Here is a 20,915-nt window from a genome sequence, read left to right as displayed (position 1 = left end):
TATTAAAGATTTTATTTATTTATTTTTAGAGAGAGGGGAAGGAGAAAGAGAGGGAGAGAAACATCAGTGTGTGGTTGCCTCTCATGCATCCCCAACTGGGGACCTGGCCCACAACTCAGGCATGTGCCCTGACTGGGAATCAAATTGAGTGCTGACTCCTTGGTTCAGAGGCCAGCACTCAATCCCCTGAGCCACACCAGCCAGTGCTAAATCTTATGGTAGTTTTAAAAGACAGGGAAAAGAATAAAGATGTGCTGTGTAAGTTGTTTATAATTAGATTTGATGGGATACAAACTGATTCAGAAATAGCAGAAATGGATTTGGCTATAGATTAAAGTGAGATAGTGGATGACATCTGCTCATATAAAAATGTAACACCTCAGCCTTGGTTCAAATATATAAATTTTTTTAACAAATGTGACTCCTCCATAACACAACTGATAAAAATATTCTGGTCATTCCCACTGAAGAAAGTAAAACAAAATAAAACAAAAACAACGACAACAATACTAATAAAGTTGTCCTCATTCCATCAAAAGAATGTGACATCTGTGATCACTACAAATTAAGTCAATCTCACAGCTTCTAAATCTACAACGTGTATTGCAGAAGATGATGTGATGCCTAATTTCCACTACAGTACACTGTTTAAAAATTACAAAAGACAGTTTTAATAATGTTTATTTCACCTATTAAAATAAGAACTTTTCTTATATTGTAAAATAAGGGTTATGGTAGGGATTCCTACATGATATATAACTGTAGTCAACATTGTTTTTGTCTGATTAATACTCCTTCCCTACTTCTGGAAACACTATCATTGAGGAACTGCATAGTCCAACCACACTGTTCTGTTGGGTGATGTCAATCCCAGGGCTTCGTGCTCACAGAATCTCCCTATCAAACTCATGCAACACCAAGAGAGTAAGCATGTGACCAAACCAAGCCAATCTGAGTTGTTCACCTGGATTTTCCAACTGGAGCCTGTCGGAGAGAATCCTTCTGAACTGGGGGGAAAAAATGACCACAGTTCAAGCCGTATAGAAAAAACCGGGTTTGATAACAGAGTTGATTGGCAAAAAGAAGTAGAGACGAAGACTACAGAGAGGGAAAGAGGGCCTTTAACAGGGCCTCAATTCTACTGCAGGTTTTTCTGACCTTCGCAGTCTGGTTTCACTTGATCTTCCTGCAAGTTGGAATTTTGGATTCTTTCACCTGCTTGATAAAGAACCTTAAGTAACACAATAGTCTTTGAGTCAATCAATGTACTCTCATGAAATGGTATATAAAATTATATGTGCATTTATGTTTCAGGGGAGGATTCTTAGCATTCAAAGAATGTTTGAGAACATTCTTAACCAAAAAAGGTGGGGGGGGGGGGGCGCCAAAGAATTTACTACTGATTTAAAGTAAATTGTTGGGTAAATACAAAATAAAATTCAATTAACCAAAAATACTCCTTTCTTTAAGTTTCTAATGAAAATTTTACCACAGAAATAACCCACAGAGTACATCATAAATGCAAACAAAACTACTTACCTTCATTCCCCACATCATCATTCATGAGTCCCCCAAGCCACATCTTCCAGTCCTCATCATCCGCTGTATTGGGGTCATACATGTCTGGGGTGATGTCTGGAGCCTGGAGCTCTGCCTCTAGTTGTCCCAGGGGAACATCTTTCAGAGGCATCTTAGAGCGTGTTCGGAATGCAATGAGACTGTCGTCCATTGGCTAGGAAATGGAGAAGGAAATAAAAACATGTCATTGAATGCCTAATGCTTCCAAATTCTCCAAACCTCATCATATCCTATGTGCTTCTCTTACCTAAAACACCAAAGTCTCTTCTCTAAACAATTTGGATTTATGAGTCTTTGAGAAACTTTAAGGACAATGACATCAACTTTAAAACCAACATTTCAGGGACATTTATAACAGCGTTATTAAGCTCTAATTTACATATCATAAAATTCACTTCTTAAGTGTAAAATTGAGTGCATTTTACTCTATTCACAGAGTTGTGTGACCATCAACACTAATTCCAGAACACTTTCTTTACCCCCAAAAGAACTCCCATTTCCATTAACAGCCACTCCCAACCCCATTCTCACCCTCATCCAGTCCCTCATAACCACTAACCTACTTTACATCTCTACAGATTTGCTTATGCTGGATATTTCATATAAATGGAATTATACGGTATGTGGCCTTCTGTCTCTGGCTTTTTTTACTTAAGCATAATGTTTTCAAAGTTCATCCATTTTTTAGCATGTATCAATACTTTGTCCTTTTTATTGCACAATAATATTCCATTATATATAAATATTTGGTTCATTCATTTGTTAATTGATAAAAATTGAAATTGTTTCCACTTTGGGGCTATTATGAATAATTATGTTTTAACATTTGTGTACACATTTTTACATGGTTTCAATTCTTTTGAAAAGGAACTTTCGGGTCATATGGTAACTATGTTTAACTTTTTGAGAAATCATTGAACCATTTTCCAAAGAAGCTGCATCATTTTACATTCCTAGAGGGTTCCACTTTTCTCCGCATCCTTACCCACACTTGCTATTGAACATCTTTTTAATTATAGCTGTCCTAGTGTGTGTGAAGTAGTATCTCATTGTAGTGCTGATTTGCACTTTCCTAATCTAACAATGGTGAGTATCTTTTCATGTGTTTATTGGCCATTTGTATATCTTCTGTGCAGAAATGTCTATTCATATTCTTTGCCCATTAATTTTTTTTTTTTACTTTTTCAATTGTAGTTGACATACAGTACATTAGTTTGGGGTATATGATATAGTCATTAGACATTCATATAACTTACAAAGTGACCACTTCAAAAAGTCAAGTACCCATCTGACACCATACATAGTTATTAAAATATTGTTGACTATACTCCCTATGCTGTACTTTACAACCCCTGACTGTTTTAACTCGCAATTTGTACACCTTAATCCCTTCCCCTTTTTCAGCCATCCCCGAAACCCCTCCCTTCTGTCCCAGTTTTTAATTCGATTATCTTTTTATTGTTGAATTATGAGAGTTCATTACGTATTATGGATATGACTCCCTTCTCAGATATATGATTTGCAATTATTTTCTCACTCTGTGGGTTGTCTTCACTTCTGTCACGGTATCCTTTGAAACACAAAGTTTTTCCCAGTAATTTTGATGAGCCCAATGTATCTATTTTCTCTTTTGTCACTTTTGCTTTTGGTTTTAGAAATCACTGTCTAATCAAAAATTACAAAGATTTACTCTTATGTTCTCTTCTAAGACCTTATAGTTTTAGCTCTAAAATTTAGGTCAATGATCTATTTTGAGTGAATTGTTGTGTGTGACGTAAGGTAAAGGTCTAACTTTATACTTCTGTATGTGGATTTCCAGTTGTCTCAGTACCATTTGTTGAAAAGACTCCTCTTTCTTCATTAATCAGTCTTGGCACACTTGTCAAAACTCTAGTGACCACTGTAACAGTTTATTTTTGGACTCTGAATTCTATTCTATCAATTTAATATGTCTGTTCTCATGTCAGTACTAGACTGTCTTGATTAACTGTAACTTTGTAATAACTTTTGAAATCGGAAGGTACAGACTTCCAACTCTGTTCTTTTTAAAGACTGTTTTGGCTATTCTGGCCCCTTTCATTTCCATATGAATTTTAGGATACGCTTCAAATTCCTGAAGAAAAAAAAAAGCAACTGAAATTTAGAGAGAAATCTGAATCTGCAGATCAACTCAGAAAGTCCTCCCTAGATTACTGCAACCACTCCTAACAGATTTGTTTCCTCTCTGGCTCTACTACACCCCAACCAAAGGGAAATTTTTAACATCAGTCAGAAAATACCACCAAAAGGCCATCTGGTAAAAACAGCAAAGTATATAAACGTGGTACTGGCATCCTCCTACAACCATATCAAAATTACGACTAAACTATAGAACATTCCTAGCTGATGTGGCTCAGTGATATGGATTGAGCGCTGGCTCAAATGCTGATGGTTCGAGGTTTGATCCCCAGTCAGTGCACACACCTGGGTTGTGGGCCAGGTCCCTAGTTTACATTAGGGCTTACTATCAATGCTGTATATTCTATGGGTTTGGACACATGTACAATGACCTGTATCTACCATTATAGTATCATACAGAATCCTTCCACTATTCTAAAAATCCTTTGTGTTCTACTCTGATTGGTTTGGCACTGTTGGGTGTCATCTCACAAAGCAAAGGGTCACTGGTTCGATTCCCGGTCAGGGCACATGCCTGGGTTGTGAGTTCAGTCTGGGGCAGGGTGCATGTGAGAAGTAACTGATCGATGTTTCTCTCCCTCACTTTCTCCCTCTCTTCCCCCCTCTCTAAAAATAAAGAAAAAAAAAATCTTTAAAAAAGCTACAGAATAACCATCATTGAGAACAACCTGAATATGAATAATAAAATGGCAATAAATACATATCTATTACCAATTACTCTAATTTTTTTTACTGATTGATTTTAGAGAGAGACAGGAAAGGAGAAGAGGGGAGAAAGAGAGAGAAACATCAATTTATTGTTCCACTTATTTTATGCATTCATTAGTTGCTTCTTGTATGTGGCCTAACCAGAGATCAAACCTGCAACCTTGGGGTGTGCAGACAATGCTCTATTCAACTGAGCTCTTGGCTATCGATAGTAGGGTAGGGTATCGATAGTAGGGTAGGGTCTATCCACAATACTTTATTTTTTTAAAATATATTTATTGATTTCTATCCACAATACTTTAAATACAAATGGATTAAATGTTCCAATCAAAAGATATATGGAGGCTGAATGGATTAAAAAAATCAAGACCCTTGCACATGCTGTCTATAAGAGACTCATTTCAGATTGAAAAACACACAGACTGAAAAGTGAAGTGATGGAAAAAGATATTTTATGAAAATGAAAACAAAAACAAAAAACAGAAAGAGCTGGGGTGGCAATACTTATACCAGACAAAACTAACTTTAAAACAAAGGCTATATAACAAGACAACAAAAGACCCAGCAAATCCACTTCCAGGTATTTACCCAAAGAAACCTAAATCACTAAATCAAACAGACATATGCATCACTTCTCAGCCTTTTGGCTAAGATCAAGTGTAAGAAGACATATGCATCCATATGTTCATTACAGTATTATTTAGAATACCCAAGATCTGGAAGCAACCTAAGTGTTTATCAATAGATAAATGGATAAAGAAGGAGTGGTACACATACACAATGAAATATGGCTCAGCTGTAAGAATGAATGAAATCTTGACATCTGCAACAACATGCACAGACCTAATTTTGCTGAGTGAAGTAAGGTAGAGAAAAACAAATGCCACATGATTTCATTTATATGTGCGATCTAAAAAACAAAATAAATGAACATGCATACCAGAAACAGAATCAGATATAGAGAACATTTTGACACTTGCCAGATGGGAGGGGAATTGCATGGAATGGTGAAAAAGGTGAAGGGATTAAGAGGTACAAATTGGCAGTTACAGAACAGTCATGGGGGTGTAAAACACAGCATAGGGAATATAGTCAGTAATACTGTAATAACTACGTATGGTACCAGATGGGTGCTAGATTTACTGGGCTGATCACTTCGTAAGTTATATAAATGTCTGATCAGTAGGTTATATACCTATAACTAATATAATAGTGTATGTCAACTGTAATTGAAAAATAAAACATTATTTAAAACAATAAAATATCACAAAAAGCTTTTCTAAATATTAAAATAAAATCTAAATTCTTTATCATGGTTTTCCAAAACCCTCACGATCTCCCATTCTTGCTTAGCTCTCTGACCCCACTCCTACTACTACTTCCCATGATCCCTACGGGGCAGCTAGTTTTTACCCCTTGACTAGGCAAAGCTGTCTACACAAGGAACTTTGAATGTGCCACTTCCTCTGAACAAACCCTTTTCCCCCAGATCTTTTAGATGCCTGGCTCCTTCTCATTCAGATCTCGGCTCAAATACCCCCTCCTCAAGAGGCCTTTTCTTGACCATGCTACGTAGAGGACTCTCACAGGCTCTACCTCCTTTCCTTGTTTGCATTTAGTTCACAGCACTTACTACTATGTGAAATGATTTACGTGTCCACGGTCTCTCTCTCTCCCCAACAGACTGTGAGGTCCAAAGAAGAAGGACATTTTCTTTCTTATACACTGTTATTCCCCAACTTCAATCATTAAGTATGTGTATGAATAAATGGTTATATAAAACACTACTGCCCCCAACACAACTACTCAGTCACTCCAAAGCAAGGTGACGAAATTTCACTGACCTGTAAGACTGGTGGGGAAAACTTAGAATATTAAAAACTGGCGAAATGATGAAATTTAGAAAGTCATCATTTGATAATGACCATGGTAATGATTATTCAAACAAGAATAAGTAATGGATTATAAAAGCAGAGGGTAAAAAGATCTTTGTCCTCAAAGTATATCCTCATAAAAAACATACTAATTAATTTTAAAATGGAAAAGTGATAATTTTACAGTGAGGAAACCAAGCAGTCACCACCTGAAACATGTTAAAAATTAACATGAGGGATGTGACTGCCTCCTGCTATGCTGAACTGTACCAAAAAGGATACATCACTGCCATGGCATTTGTGCCAAAAGTGTATAATCTGAATCCTATTGTGACAAAATATCAGAAAAACCAAAATTGAGGTACATTCTATAAAATAACTGGTCTGTACAGTTCAAAAATGTCAAAGCTATGAAAGACAAAGAAAGACTGAGAAACTCTTCCAGATTAAAAGAGACTAAGAGACAAGATAACTAAATACAATATATAATTCTAGACTGGCTCCTGTGTGAGTAAAAAAAAATGTATTTTTCTATAAAAGACATTAGTAGGACAAATGGTAAAATCTAAACAAAACCTTTAATAGATTAGGTAACATTTCTGTGTCTTTATTTTCCTAACTGAATGTCCTCATTTTTACGAAATACACATGAAAGTATTTAGGAGTCAAACAGCATCACAACTGCCACACGCTCTAAAGTGATTCAGGAAAAAATACATATGTGCAGAGAGTGAGAAAGAGGGAGAAAACGGGCAGTTGTGGTAAAGGCTAGTACTGGGGGAATCTGCTGTGGTGGTTCCCATGTTCTGCACTTAAGAATGCTCTTTCACATACCTTACTCCTTCCTCAGGAGTTGCCATTCTCACAATAAGATAGCACAATCCAAATAGAGTATCAAAGACCTAAAATTTCATGACTGTGACTTATTATAACAGAATTTAGTATCTTCCCTTCTCCCTTCCCAACCTGAGCAACAACTAAATGATTCAATTTGACTCTCTCAGCAATTTAGAATTATGTTTACCTGGAAAGAATCCATGCAGACCGGACTGGAAGCCAGTTCCTCATCCACAGCATGCAACTTCTCCATGAAAGTACTATCCCTGGTCTGTTTGGGCTTTGGCGGGGGTGGGGGCCCCATGGGCACTACCTCAGCACTGATGTGCCTGATGGCAGGTGTGGTGACTTTCTCAGCCTGATTAGAAGACACAAGCACATTAAAAAATAAATGGGGAGGGAGTAAAAGAGAGAGGTGGAAAAAAGCGGGGGGAGAGAGGCACATGAAAACAAAGACGCTGCCAAGTATATTAATCTAATTAGGTTTCATGCTATTTCCAATGAAGCCAACAAGATGTTACTTATGTTACCAAAAGTGGGAAATCTAATAAAAATGGCTTTAGGACAATATTAGAAAAGAGGTATGAAAAACACAAAAGGAAAGAAACTCTGCTAATCACTCGTATTTGGTCCCTTAATGAGAACTCAGAAAAGCTCTCTCCCTATCACTGAGTTCAGTTTTCTCTTAAATGTTTATCTACTTAAGAGACTTTGAAATCCGAACAGTTATAACCAGTCAGAAATACTGGGAAGATAGTGGCATAATTACTGATCTTGATTCACGTTTGGCCAAGCGTAATAGCTCACAATTACCATGGATAAATAATCTATTTATACAGTTATAACTTATCTCTTTTGTATGATGCAGACTCACCTCTGATAGTATGCCACTCTCTTCATCTGTTTCAGTCATCTCAGAAGACTGTCTCAATCTGGATTTCTTGGCTCCACGTGGAGATGAAGCAGTGCTTTCAACATCACTTTCCAATAAACTCTACAAAACAAATCCAGGTCACTTTTGTACTTCTGCCTCTACCTTATTCCACTGAGGCTCAAGTACCTCAAGAGAATGAATCACAAAATATCAACCACTCAATCAGTCAGAGTAAAGGAAAATACAATGTAAATAGAAGCTTAATATTCTGAAGGTGGGGACAGGGATCATCACATCACTGCGCTCATCAGCAATGCAAACTTTGTAAAATTGTAAGGCATTCATTTAAAATCCTTTTACAAACAAGTCAAAGAATACATTAAAAATATAATATTACGCAAAAATGAATATTAACTATAGCCATAAGCAACAGTATCTCAAAGGATTAATGTTGCACACACAAAAAAGTCAGACACAAAAGAATACATACACTATGGGCCCATTTATATAAGGTTCAAAACCAGTAAAAAATTGAACTACAGTGTGCAGAGCTACACATTTAGATGATATAACTATAAAGAAAAAACAGGAAGTAATTATCAAAAAGTCAGGATAGTAGTTATCTTTAGGGGGAGAGAAATGATTATAATTAGGAATGGCAAGTAAGAGGTACCCTAGCAATGTTATATTTAACAACTCGAGAAATTTCATGAGAAATAGCTTCATAATTAAGCTGTGTATTTTTATTTTTATTCTATGTGCAGTTCTGTGTGTTATATATGTGTTATATTTCATAATACAAGATGTGAAAAATTAAGAGTGTGAAGAGAAACCACTTCACAGTCTTAGATTTGTGCAAACAATGAGTACAAAAAAGAACAGGTGATGCCCTGGCTATTGCACTCAATGAGCGCTGGCCTATGAACTGAAAGGTCACTGGATCGATTCCCAGTCAGAGCACATGCCTGGGTTTCAGACCCGGTCCCCAGTTGGGGGTGGGCAAGAGGCAACTGATTGATGTTTCTCTCCTTCTCTTCCCCTCTCTCTAAAAATAAATAAGTAAAATCTTTTAAAAAAAAGAACAGGTGATCTTACTAAGGAAGCAAAATACACTCTGCCTTATGGAGCCAATTTTTCCTATATTATCCACTAACGCTCACAAGTGTCACCACTGACCTCTTCAGCAGTCTCATCTTCTTCTTCATCATCTGGCTGGTACTCTTCATCTGAGGAGTCATCTTCTTCAAGGTTGATATCCACAAACTGAGGAGGCTTCATAAATACAATTGCAGAGAGAAATGGAGTAAATAGGAAACATAAATCGTATGTATGTGGAAAATAAAGGGGGAAAGGCAGAGCAGGAAAAAAAAATCCAAAGAGCACAATGAGCTAAAGCAGGTAGCAACAAGCAGGGTTTAAAGAGATGCCTAGCAAGGAAATCAAACCTAACAAAAGCAAACTAAGCCAACAACTAGAACAGGAACAGAATCACAGAAATGGAGATCACATGGAGGGTTATTAGCAGGGGAGGAGGAGAGAGGGGGAAAAGGTAGAGAATAAGTAGCATAAATGGTAGGTAGAAAATAGACAGGGGGAGGTTAAGAATAGCATAGGAAATGTAGAAGCCAAAGAACTTATATGTACGACCCCTGGACATGAACTAAAGGGGGGGAACGTGGGTGGGAGGGGGTGTGCAGGGCGGAGGGGAATAAGAGGGGGAAATGGGACAACTGTAATAGCATAATCAATAAAATATATATATAAAAGCAAAATTTCAACAACAACAAAAAAGTCAAACCTAGGAGTACCAGAATGGAAAAATTAAAGCCGGAATTTTGAAAGCTTAAATTAAAAGTCCCCATAACATTAACAAATAGAGAGTACTTAGGTTTCAAAACTGATTAATTCTTTCTGGAAAACAATAAGAATTACCTCTTCCAAATTTACCTTAATTTCATTGGCCTTCTTAATTGGTGAAATATTCCATGTTGGAATTACCTACCAACAAAGAATATAAATTATTAAGTTCTCTTATCTGAAATAAACTGTTCTTCATTTTTACTTTCTCTTTACCATCACAAAGAGCCATACCTACCACTGATTTGCACTAAGCTAAGAGTACTGATTATCCCTGAGGGCACACTCTCAACTACTATATTTATCAGAGCTTGACAAAGGAAAAGGAGAGAATCTATTTCCATCATTAGCATTTCTGCCTTAAACCTAGTAAGACTCTGGATCTGTCTTGCCTACTTTGTATCACAGCTTCGGTTCACAGGGAATAATGAATGTAAAAATTACTTGTAAACTACAATATTATAGGTGATAGTAGCCTTTTGACATCAATATTTTTTGTACTCAATATTACATAAATCTACCCTAATAATGTCTCCAAAAAGCCAGCCATAAATAGTTATTATGAAAGGATTTAGGGGTGAAGTGTCAAGTTGTCCACAACTTATTTTCAAATTATACAGAAAAAAACAATAGATAGATATATATAGAATAATAAAGCAAATATGGTAAAATTTTACAATTGTTAAATGTAGATGGAATACAGATTCATTACAATTATTTCAACTTTGCATGTGTTTTTAAACAGCAGAGTTAGGGGGGAAAGTCTTTTAAAGAATTTTCTAACACTCCTACATACTACTGACAAAGTACCACTGGAGTGTATAATTTCTTGACCATTAACTTGTGACCCAATCAAAATCACCTTATGAACAAAACCCAACAGGCCACTAGGTCTGTCTCTACAAGGAACCTCAGGTTTTCCACATCTCCTTAGCCCCACCATGTTCTGGCCACTTATCTAGCTCTGTGTAGCTAGACCTGTACAACGTAAAGGGGATGATGTGATTCAGGTCCACACCCCTTCCCATGTTTGTTTCTGAATCAATCAGTTTCCCTATTGTCAAATCCATCAGGAAGGCAAGGCAGCATCTGGAAGCATACTGGAGTCAGTCTACTAAGCATTAAGAAGCAAGAGGACCCTGGCCAGGTGGCTCAACTGGTTGGAGCACCATCCTGTATACCAAAAGGTCTTAAGGTTCAATCCCCAGTCAGGGCACATAGCTAGGCTACGGGTTCAATTACCAGGTTCGGGGCACATATGGGAAGCAACCAATTGATGTTTCTCTCTCACATCTTTGTTTTTCTCTCTCGTTCTCTCCCTAAAATCAATAAACATACCCTAGGATGAGGATTAAAAAAAGTCAAAATCTAAAAAGAAGCAAGAGGGACTCTAATCCTGTTCTCCACATAAACTAATAAACTATAGTCTTGGGTTGTTCAACTTCTCTACACCTATATTCATGGTTGATAAACATAATCCAGAGCCTGACTTGGATCTCCTCGGTCTTTCTTTCCAAATCAAACATGGAATTAATGTTAATTACACTCTATGTGTCAGGCTAACTTCGCATACTTCTGTCTCAGTGATGGCTGCATTCATCACAGCTACCACATATTCATTTGTGTAATTTCCTGCAGAACAATGACATTTCACTTTATGCAACCTAGGTAAGTCGATTAAACTAAAAAACATGATGTGGCTGTCAAAAAAAAAACCAACCAGTGCAAACTCAGGCTGCATTAAGAGAAATATGGGGCCCTGGCCACTAGCTCAGTTGGTTGGTGCATCGTCTGGATATGCCAAGATTGCATGTTTGATCCTCGGTCAGGGCACATCTAAGAAACCACCAATGAATGTATAAAGAGCAAATCAATGTTTCTCTTTCCTCCTCTCTTCTCTTTATCTAAAATCAACAAATAAGCTCTGGCTGCTGTGACTCAGTAGATGAGCACCGGCCTGCGAACTGAAAGGTCACCAGTTCGATTCCCAGTCAGAGTACATGCCTCAGTTGTGGTATAAATCCCCACTTGGGAGTGTTCGTGAGGCAACTGAATCTCTTGCACATTGATATTTTTCTCCCTCTCTTTTCTCTCTTTTTCCCTCCCTTCCTCTCTCTCTCAAAGTAATAAAATAAAATTAAAATAAATAAGTAAAATCAATAAAAAAATTTTTTTTAAAGAGAGAAATATGGTATCTGGAACACTGAGGGGATAACCTAACCTTAATCTGTAGTAGTTAACTCACATCTGGAGCAGGAGATTCCACTGTTGGCATACTTTTAGAGGATACAAACAAACTAGGCACATCAAGAAAATGGTGTCTGTAAAGCTATACAAAGAATTGTCACACAAGGACTAATAAAAAATTAGAGGATAATTAGTAAGAAAAGAATGTTACAAGAAGACATACTAGATTTCTTCAACTAGAGGAAAGGTCACGTGGAAGAGGAACATACGTTTCTTGTACAGGGTTGCAAGGAACTGAACCAGAAAATGAGACCAAAATTATAATAGCATTTTGGGTCACCTTCCTTCCTATCAGAGATGGAATGGACTCCCTCAGAACTAGCACCTGCACTGTCACAGAAGGTAAGCACAAACTGGACAAGAGATGTTGATAATTAGGATGTAACATGGTTCCAAGCATTGAAGACCTTGCTGTACCAAAATACTTTGGAAGTCTTCAACTGGTTCTCATAATTTAGTGTGCAAAACAACACACTAGTATTGCCTTGGCTGATGTGGCTTAGTAGATTGAGTGCCAGCCTGTGAACTGAGAGGCTGCCAGTTTGATTCCTGGTTAGGGTCTATGCCTGGGTTTCAGGTTAGGTCCCTGGTTGGGGGCATGTGGGAGGCAGCTGATCAGTGTTTCTCTCCCTCCCTTCTTCCCTCTCTAAAAATAGATAAATAAAATCTTTAGCCCTGGCTGTGTGGCTCAGTGGACTGAGCGCCAACCTGCAAACCAAAGGGCCGCCGGTTCAATTCCCAGTCAGGGCATATGCCTGGGTTGTGGGCCAAGTCCCCAGTAGGAGGTACATAAGAGGCAACCACACATTGATGTTTCTCTCTCTCCCTTCCCCTCTGTCTAAAAATAAATAAATAATAAAATCTTTTTTAAAACCTTAAAAAAAAAGAACTAGTATGTTTTCTTCTTCTTTTTTGAAAACAAGATTTTATTTATTTATTTTTAGAGAGGGGAAGGGAGGGAGAAAGACAGCGAGAGAATCATCAATGTGTATGTGCCTCTCATACGCCCCCAACCAGGGATCTGGCCTGCAACCCAGGCATGTGCCCTGATTGGGAATCGAACTGGTGACCCTTTGGTTCACAGGCCAGTGCTCAATCCACTGAGCCACACAAGCAAGGGCAGAACTAGTATGTTTCCAACAATAAATATTTCTAGGACCTACCCATGGGTCCCCATTTCTAGGTCTAAGGTGAGCCCAAGAATGTTCATTTTTAATAAGCACTCCTGGGAACCCATACTTGGGTAATTTTGATACACACGGTCCCTGAGACATACTCTGAAAAACACTACTCTAAACACTGCCACATATAACATGAATAGAAAAACTGACCTCTCTCATTGCTTTCAACAATTTTAAATGGTTCTCTAGTACTTCCAAAAAATCAGTATTTCCATGTCAACTAAAATAAAAATAAACTATGATAATGATTTTTATATATTCTGTCTTTACCTATCTTTTACAAATCTTTAAGAAAGCAAATCCAGACCACTTTAAATTTTTCCTATATTTGTCCCTCCAAATACCCTGAAATTACATCTTATTTACCAACCTAAATAAACAATAAAGAAAAAACAGAACACCCACCACTCCTTTTTCCACCACTTCCTTAAGTTTAGAGCGTGTCATTTTGGGCTCCTAAAGAGGGGAAAATGAGAAGAAAAGAGACAATAAAAATCATCATGTGATTTTTGGGTTTTGAGATGCTAACTTTACCCCCTATTGTAAAACTATTTACAGTGGCCTCCTACACTTAGCCAGTTGACAGGAAGCTCTGGTCTATGACATTAAAAAATTGACAAACTACTCACAAACATTGGCATATCTTCTGTTTCACTGATGGCTGCTTTCATCATTGCTACCACATGTTCATTTGTGATTACTTCCTGGAGAAAGATGAAATTTCACATCATGCAACAAAGATGTGGCATCTAAATAATATTCATCTCTCTGTAATTCTGCTAGACATATGTAAAGACAAATAACTAGATATTTAAATGGCTTCAGACTGAAGTAATACAAGGCAACGGAAAGCGAAGCAGCAAGTTTTGGGCAAAAACACACAGCTTCAAGCAATGCAGCAGCAAATGGACTAATTTTATTAGCTGCTACAGGGACTAGGAATGGCTCTCATTAAAAGAGATGCTGAGGTTACTATATGCTTACGAGAAACAGTAATAAACAACAAAGGCTTTGTAAATAACTCTGTTACTACATATCAAAGAACAGTATTTGCATATGTGCAAAGTACTGTTAACTGGACATCTTTTCAGGCATATTAACCCACAAAAAAGTAAATCCAATGTGAACATTTTCATCTTCAAATCTTATACATAATACAGTAAACAATCAAATCAGTGGAAGAAAACAGAGGAACTGTTTATCTTCCCAGTTAAGCTCTTCTTTAACATGTGTTTAGATTTCAAACTTGTGCTGAGTGTAAAAAGAAAGTTATCTCGAAATGTAAAATGTTTTGCCATAAGTAACTCACAAAATTAGTAATTTACATATCACAAGTCAAGAATTTTCTGAGTACTTTTGTTGCTTTCCCTGAAAAATTTCCATTCCAATTACATAGCCGTCCCAGGATGACTCACGTGAAGGATGTTTCGCACATTGACAGCTGTCAGATTGTGCTGCTTAGCACCATCCTCCAAGGTTCGGTCAAGCATATCATCCAGTTTCGGGTCATAAGCCAAAGTCCCTTCTTCTTGACCCCTCCCATCTCGTTTCCGTTTGGTACCCTTTTTCTTTCTCTGCCTTTTCTCACTTTCTTCAATGTCTTGCTCTTCTGCAAATAAACCAAAAACTTCACTAGAATCTCCAAAATAATTGCTCCCAGAACTTAACCCCAAAAGGCAACATTGTAAAAGAAAAACATGCTGCCAGCTCTGGAAATCAAAGACTGTGATATGGTAGTGGCGGCAATGGTGAAGGTGGTAGAACTGTCATAGTAATAACAGCTAACTTTCACTGAATATTTATTTTATGTCAGACAGTCTTCTACACACTTTATATATATTAATTCACCTACTCCTCATTATGACCTTATTAGATGGGGACTATTCTTTTTCCCATTGCACAGAGGCAAAGAGATAAACTTTCCCAAGAGCTAGTAATGACACAGCTATGTTTTGAAGCTAAGCACTCTAGCTCTAGAATCGTAATTAGTACTCTGCATTGCCTGGATAATACATCGAAAACCCTGCGTTTGTGGCCCAGTTCTACAACTTAACAGGGTACCCTGGCAGTAGAATTTCATTTCTTTCTCTTGTAAAATACAGATTTGGCCCATCAGGGAAGTCATGTAGATTAAGTTAAATGATATATATCAAAGTACCATAACAAATGAAACATTATACAAATGTAATTTATCATAATGATTATACTATTCAGTAGAGAAAAGAGAAAAACAAGGAACAAAGTAATTTTAAAAACTTCACTATGAACTATACAAATAAAAAGGTACAAAGTATCTCTATTCTTTGGAAAGGAGGACATAACCGAAGAAAAGGAAAAACTTCCTGATTAATAAAATCTGGTAAGTCTTGAAATAGATTATCATGGGACACCAAATTGAGGTTCTCATCTCTCTGATTCTTTTGGTCAGTGACTGTCTGAAAACCAGGGATTAGAGAAGATTAATGTCAAGTCGGTCATCATTGTTAAAAAGATTTTATGACCTTCAAGATGTTCCCTGGCAGTATTTACTCAGTGAAAATTATTAGTAACTTCAAACAATTGCTTTTGCACTTGAATTTGATGTTTATAACTTTCAATCCAATAATAATTCTTCTTGAGATAATTAGACATGCAAAGACTGGGGGGAATGAATAATCAAGTTAATAATTTCAACATTAGTTATTTTAGCAAAAACATGACAAATACCTAAATGCCCAATATTAAAGGAATGGTTAACTGAACATTGCTACATTCATTCATTGGAATGAAACTGGGCCATCAAAAACTGTATTTTTAAGGAATATGGGGAAGAACAAGTAAAAAAATGTCTACAAAGAGTTTCTAATATTATGAAAATTTTTCTGATGACTTTGAAGAATTAAAAGGTAGAATTCAAATATACACATCTTACATTCATGTAACCTCAACAGAAATAAACTGACTTGAGGTGTATCCCAACAAAGTGATAGATGCAAAAGAAATATAAACTACAAAAATATCAAAAAGTGACCAAAGTCTTTATTAGTGATCTTTTGAAAAAGCAGCAAAAGGGGAATTATACAACAAAACATTCTAAAAACCTTTGAATATAAATATTTTCCCAAAGTCTCCTTTCTAATCTCACTTAACCCTTTCTCCATAAACTCCAAAACTGTTCTTTCTCTCCACTGTTCTTGGATCTCCTCTCTTTGTTCCTCCCTTTCCTCGCACATCCTTTCTCATGTAGACCAATCTAGTCAGTTCTTGGCTTCTGCTATCCACCTTTTCTTCTTTTTTTAAATTCTCACCCCTGGATATTTTTTTATTATTGATTTTAGAGAGAGGAAGGGAGAGAGAGAAACATCAATGTGAGAGAAGGTGGATGGCTGCCTTCTGCATGTGCCCTGATGGGGGATCGAACCTACAACCTTTTTAGTGTACAGGATGACACTGCAAACAACTGAGCCACCCAGCCAGGGGCTACCATCCACCTTTCCCTCATCTTTTTGGCACTTTAACAATGACCTGATAGTCACAGAACAAGAAAAAATGTGATAACTAAGGAAGGTTTTTTTGTTTGTTTTTGTTTGTTACTAAATGAAAAAACAGCTTTATTATTATTGTACTGCATAACACATTTCTCTTTTTTAAATTACATTTTATTGTTTACACCACCATCTTGACTGGAATTCAGGAAGGTTGGATTCAGCTTTACACTGCTATCCTATCATGTTTTCAGTAACACTGTTAATTGCTGAATGGACCCAGAGGAAAAAAAGTTTGAAAAAAAAAAACCCAAGACAATTTTAAACTATTAATACTATACTCAAAATAATAAAGTTTATTAACTAAAAATTAACCCCCCAAAACTTTACAAAATTTAGATCTACACAATGTGACCAAAATTCATATGAAGTCCAAAAAAGAAAACTTACAACGGAAGCAGCTAGGATTTATAAAACTTTATATAGATGGTTGATAAGGAATCAAACTGTCCTTTAAAACAGTGCTTCTCTGCCCTGGCTTGTATGACTCAGTGGATTGAGCAACAGATTGCAAAGCAAAGGGCAGTGGTTCGATTCTCAGTCAGGGCAAGTGCCTGGGTTGCAGGTCAGGTCCCCAATAGGGGGAGCACGAGGCAACCACACATTGATGTTTTCTCCCTTTCTCCCTTCTTTCCCCTTTCCCTAAAAATTAAGAAAAAAACCCCACAACAATGCTTCTCAAACTATCTGTAGTGAACAAGTAATTTTGCTTTTGACCAACCCATTGTAGACACATAATCTTATAAGAATGTAGCTATAATGTCAAATGCTATAGCATTTCTAAACTTTTACTGGCTTTCCATAAATTATTTTGTTTCAAGCAGAAACAAAGAGTTCTCAAACTACCACTAGTTCTCAGGCCACACTTTGGGCAGCAATACTTTAAAATATGCAGTTCAGCCCTGGCCCACGCAGCGGCTCAGTTGGTTGGAGGATCATCCCCTAGACAGAAGGGTCAGGGGCTGGATTCCATCAGGGCACATACCCAAGTTGCAGGTTTGATCCCCAGTCAGTGTGCACATGAGAAGGCAACTGATTGATGTTTCTCTCTCACACTGATATTTCTTTCTCTTTCTCCCTTCTTCTCTAAAAGGAATGAAAAAGTGTCCTCTGGTGAGGATAAAAAAAAATTTATTTAAAGAAAAATATGCAGTAGCTCTGGCTGATGTGGTTCAGCTGATTGAGTGCCCGCCTACAAACCAAGGAGTTGACGGTTCGACTCCCGGTCAGAGTGCATGCCTGGACTGTAGGCCAGGTCCCTGGTGGGGGGCGTGTGAGAGTCAACCACACACTGATGTTTCTTTCCCTCTCTCTCCCTCCCTCCTTTCCCCTTTCTCTAAAAATAAATAAATATAATCTTTAAAAAAAAAATGCTGTAAACTGAAAAACATTTAGCCCCAATAAAAATGTAATAAAAACAAATTTAAAAAATAATTTATATGAACTGTGAAGAAAAAATATCATAAAATTAAAATGGAAATAGAACTCACTGAAGAAAATTTTTTTTCATGGAAAAATCTTCAGAGCTAGCATAATTCCATTTAGAATGGCTATCTTATAAACATGAAATCAAAGTAATCACTATAGAATTAAACAACACAATGTCTAAATTATACCACAAATATATCTCCTCTGATTTCTGATTTTAATGATGAGTTTATTAGAAAATAGCTCTGGCTGGTGTAGCTCAGTGGTTTGAGTGCAGGCTGAGTTGAACCAAAGGGTCACCTGGTTCAATTTCTAGTCAGGGCACACTCCTGTGTTGTGGGCCAGGCCCCCAGTAGGGGGCGCATGAGAGGCAACCACACACTGGTACTTCTCTCCTTCTTTCTCCCTCCTGTCTAAAAATAAATAAAATCCTTAAAAATAAAAAAAGAAAATATGTGTCTGTAAGGAAAATGTAGTATGTACAAAATCCAACACATTGCACAGACAATCCAAAAGAGAACAGAAAACTCAAAACTTATTCTGTTTTAGAACTAATCCTTTACCTTACATTTGAAATATTGGGATGTCACTGACTAAGAATTCCAAAGAGTTGAAATTAAAATATTTAAAAAGAAAGCCTCTATAAAGATCAGACTGGAAAAGATTTTAAAAATCTAATTTTTCCTTCCATGAGAAAAGTGACTAAAAAGAAATTCCCTGAGAAGTAGATCTAGTAATAGATCCACAAAAGTGAACGTTAAATACACTGTAAAGTGGACGAAGTCAATAAAAAAATGGGTGGTTTCTGTGATATCTAAATCACCAAAGTTGCTCTGATGTATGAAAACTTTCACTTAACATCCCTGTCAAAAACACACATAGGGGACTTCCAGCCAAGATGGAGGCGAAAGTAGACAGATTGTGCCTCCTCACACAACCAAAAGAAGGACAACAACAATTAAAAAAAAAAAAAACAACAACCAGGACTGACAGAAAATCGAACTGTATGGAAGTCCGACAACGAAGGATATAAAGAAGACACATTCATCCAGATCGGTAGGAGGGGGAGAGAGGACTCACGGCAAGGTGGCAGCTGGCGGACCCAGCAAGGTGGCAGATTGTGGAGTGGGGTGGGCAAAGCTGCAGCTGACTGGCCAGGCAGCAGCTGGTGGACCAGGTGATAGACCGTGCAACCCAAAGTTCCAGTGTGGGGAAATAAAGCCTCAAACCACTCACTGAAAACCACTGTGGGGGCTGAGGCAGCAGCAGGAGAAACTCCCAGCCTCACAGGAGAATTCGTTGGAGAGACCCACAGGGTCCTAGAACGTACACAAACCCACCCACTGGGGAAGCAGCACCAGAAGGGCCCAGTTTGATTGTGGGTAGCAGAGGGAGTGACTGAAAACAGGCAGAGAGCGGAGCAAGCGCCATTGTTCCCTCTCGGACCCCTCCCCCACATACAGCGTCCCAGCATAGTGCATTGGGTTGCTCTGCCCTGGTGAACACCTAAGGCTCCGCCCCTTTACGTAACAGGCGCACCAAGACAAAAAAAAATGGCCCAAATGAAAGAACACATCAAAGCTCCAGAAGAAATACAACTAAGCAACAAATTGCCAATCTATAAGATGCACAGTTCAAAACACTGGTAATCAGGATGCTCACAGAATTGGTTGAATTTGGTCACAGATTAGATGATAAAATGAAGGCTATGCTGAGTGAAATAAAGGAAAATGTACCAGGAACCAATAGTGATGTGAAGGAAACTGGGACTCAAATCAATGGTGTGGACCAGAAAGAAGAAACAAACATCCAACCAGAAAAGAATGAAGAAACAAGAATTCAAAAAAGTGAGGAGAGGCTTAGGAACCTCCAGGACATCTTTAAACGTTCCAACATCCGAATTATAGGGGTGCCAGAAGGAGAAGAGGAAGAACAAAAAATTGAAAACTTATTTGAACAAATAATGAAGAACTTCCCTAATCTGGCAAAGGAAATAGACTTCCAGGAAGTCCAGGAAGCTCAGAGAGTCCCAAAGAAGCTGGACCCAAGGAGGAACACACCAAGGCACATCATAAGTACATTACCCAAGATTAAAGATAAGGAAAGAATCTTAGAAGCAGCAACAGAAAAGGAGACAGTTACCTACAAAGGAGTGCCCACAAGACTATCAGCTGATTTCTCAAAGGAAACCTTTCAGGCAAGAAGGGGCTGGGAAGAAGTATTCAAAACCATGAAAGGCAAGGACCTACATCCAAGATTACTCTATCCAGCAAAGCTTCCATGTAGAATGGAAGGGCAGATAAAGTGCTTCTCAGATAAGGTCAAGTTAAAGGAGTTCACCATCACCAAGTCCTTATTATATGAAATGTTAAAGGGATTTATCTAAGAAAAAAGAAGATAAAAAATATGAACAGTAAAAATGACAGCAAACCCACAGTTATTAACAACCACACCTAAAACAAAAGCAAACTAAGCCAACAACTAGAACAGGAACAGAACCACAGAAATAGAGATCACATGGAGGGTTATCAACAGGGGAGTACAAGGGGGAGAGAGGGGAGAAAGGTACAGAGAATAAGTAGCATAAATGGTAGGTAGAAAATAGACAGGGGGAGGGTAAGAATAGGGA

At 37.6% G+C, this 20,915-nt stretch overlaps 1 protein-coding gene across 7 annotated transcripts in view; it reads right to left on the bottom strand.

The window, feature by feature from the left end:
* Positions 1 to 20,915, bottom strand: part of GON4L (gon-4 like) — an 87,366-nt gene that overhangs the window by 43,843 nt on the left and 22,608 nt on the right. For all 7 annotated transcript variants that reach the window (XM_053914601.2, XM_053914600.2, XM_045204524.3 and 4 more), the window contains 8 exons: positions 14,750 to 14,943; positions 13,964 to 14,038; positions 13,740 to 13,790; positions 9,997 to 10,047; positions 9,226 to 9,321; positions 8,050 to 8,169; positions 7,363 to 7,533; positions 1,540 to 1,732 (listed from right to left, as the gene is read on the bottom strand). In XM_053914601.2, the coding sequence (XP_053770576.1) occupies positions 1,540 to 1,732; positions 7,363 to 7,533; positions 8,050 to 8,169; positions 9,226 to 9,321; positions 9,997 to 10,047; positions 13,740 to 13,790; positions 13,964 to 14,038; positions 14,750 to 14,943 (951 nt within the window). The remainder of the gene's footprint in view (positions 1 to 1,539; positions 1,733 to 7,362; positions 7,534 to 8,049; positions 8,170 to 9,225; positions 9,322 to 9,996; positions 10,048 to 13,739; positions 13,791 to 13,963; positions 14,039 to 14,749; positions 14,944 to 20,915) is intronic.

Source organism: Desmodus rotundus, chromosome 12, assembly GCF_022682495.2.
Source record: "Desmodus rotundus isolate HL8 chromosome 12, HLdesRot8A.1, whole genome shotgun sequence".
Taxonomy (NCBI): Eukaryota; Metazoa; Chordata; class Mammalia; order Chiroptera; family Phyllostomidae; genus Desmodus; species Desmodus rotundus.
The sequence above is the reverse complement of the archived record's forward strand: the minus strand, read 5'-3'. Positions and strand labels throughout refer to the sequence as shown.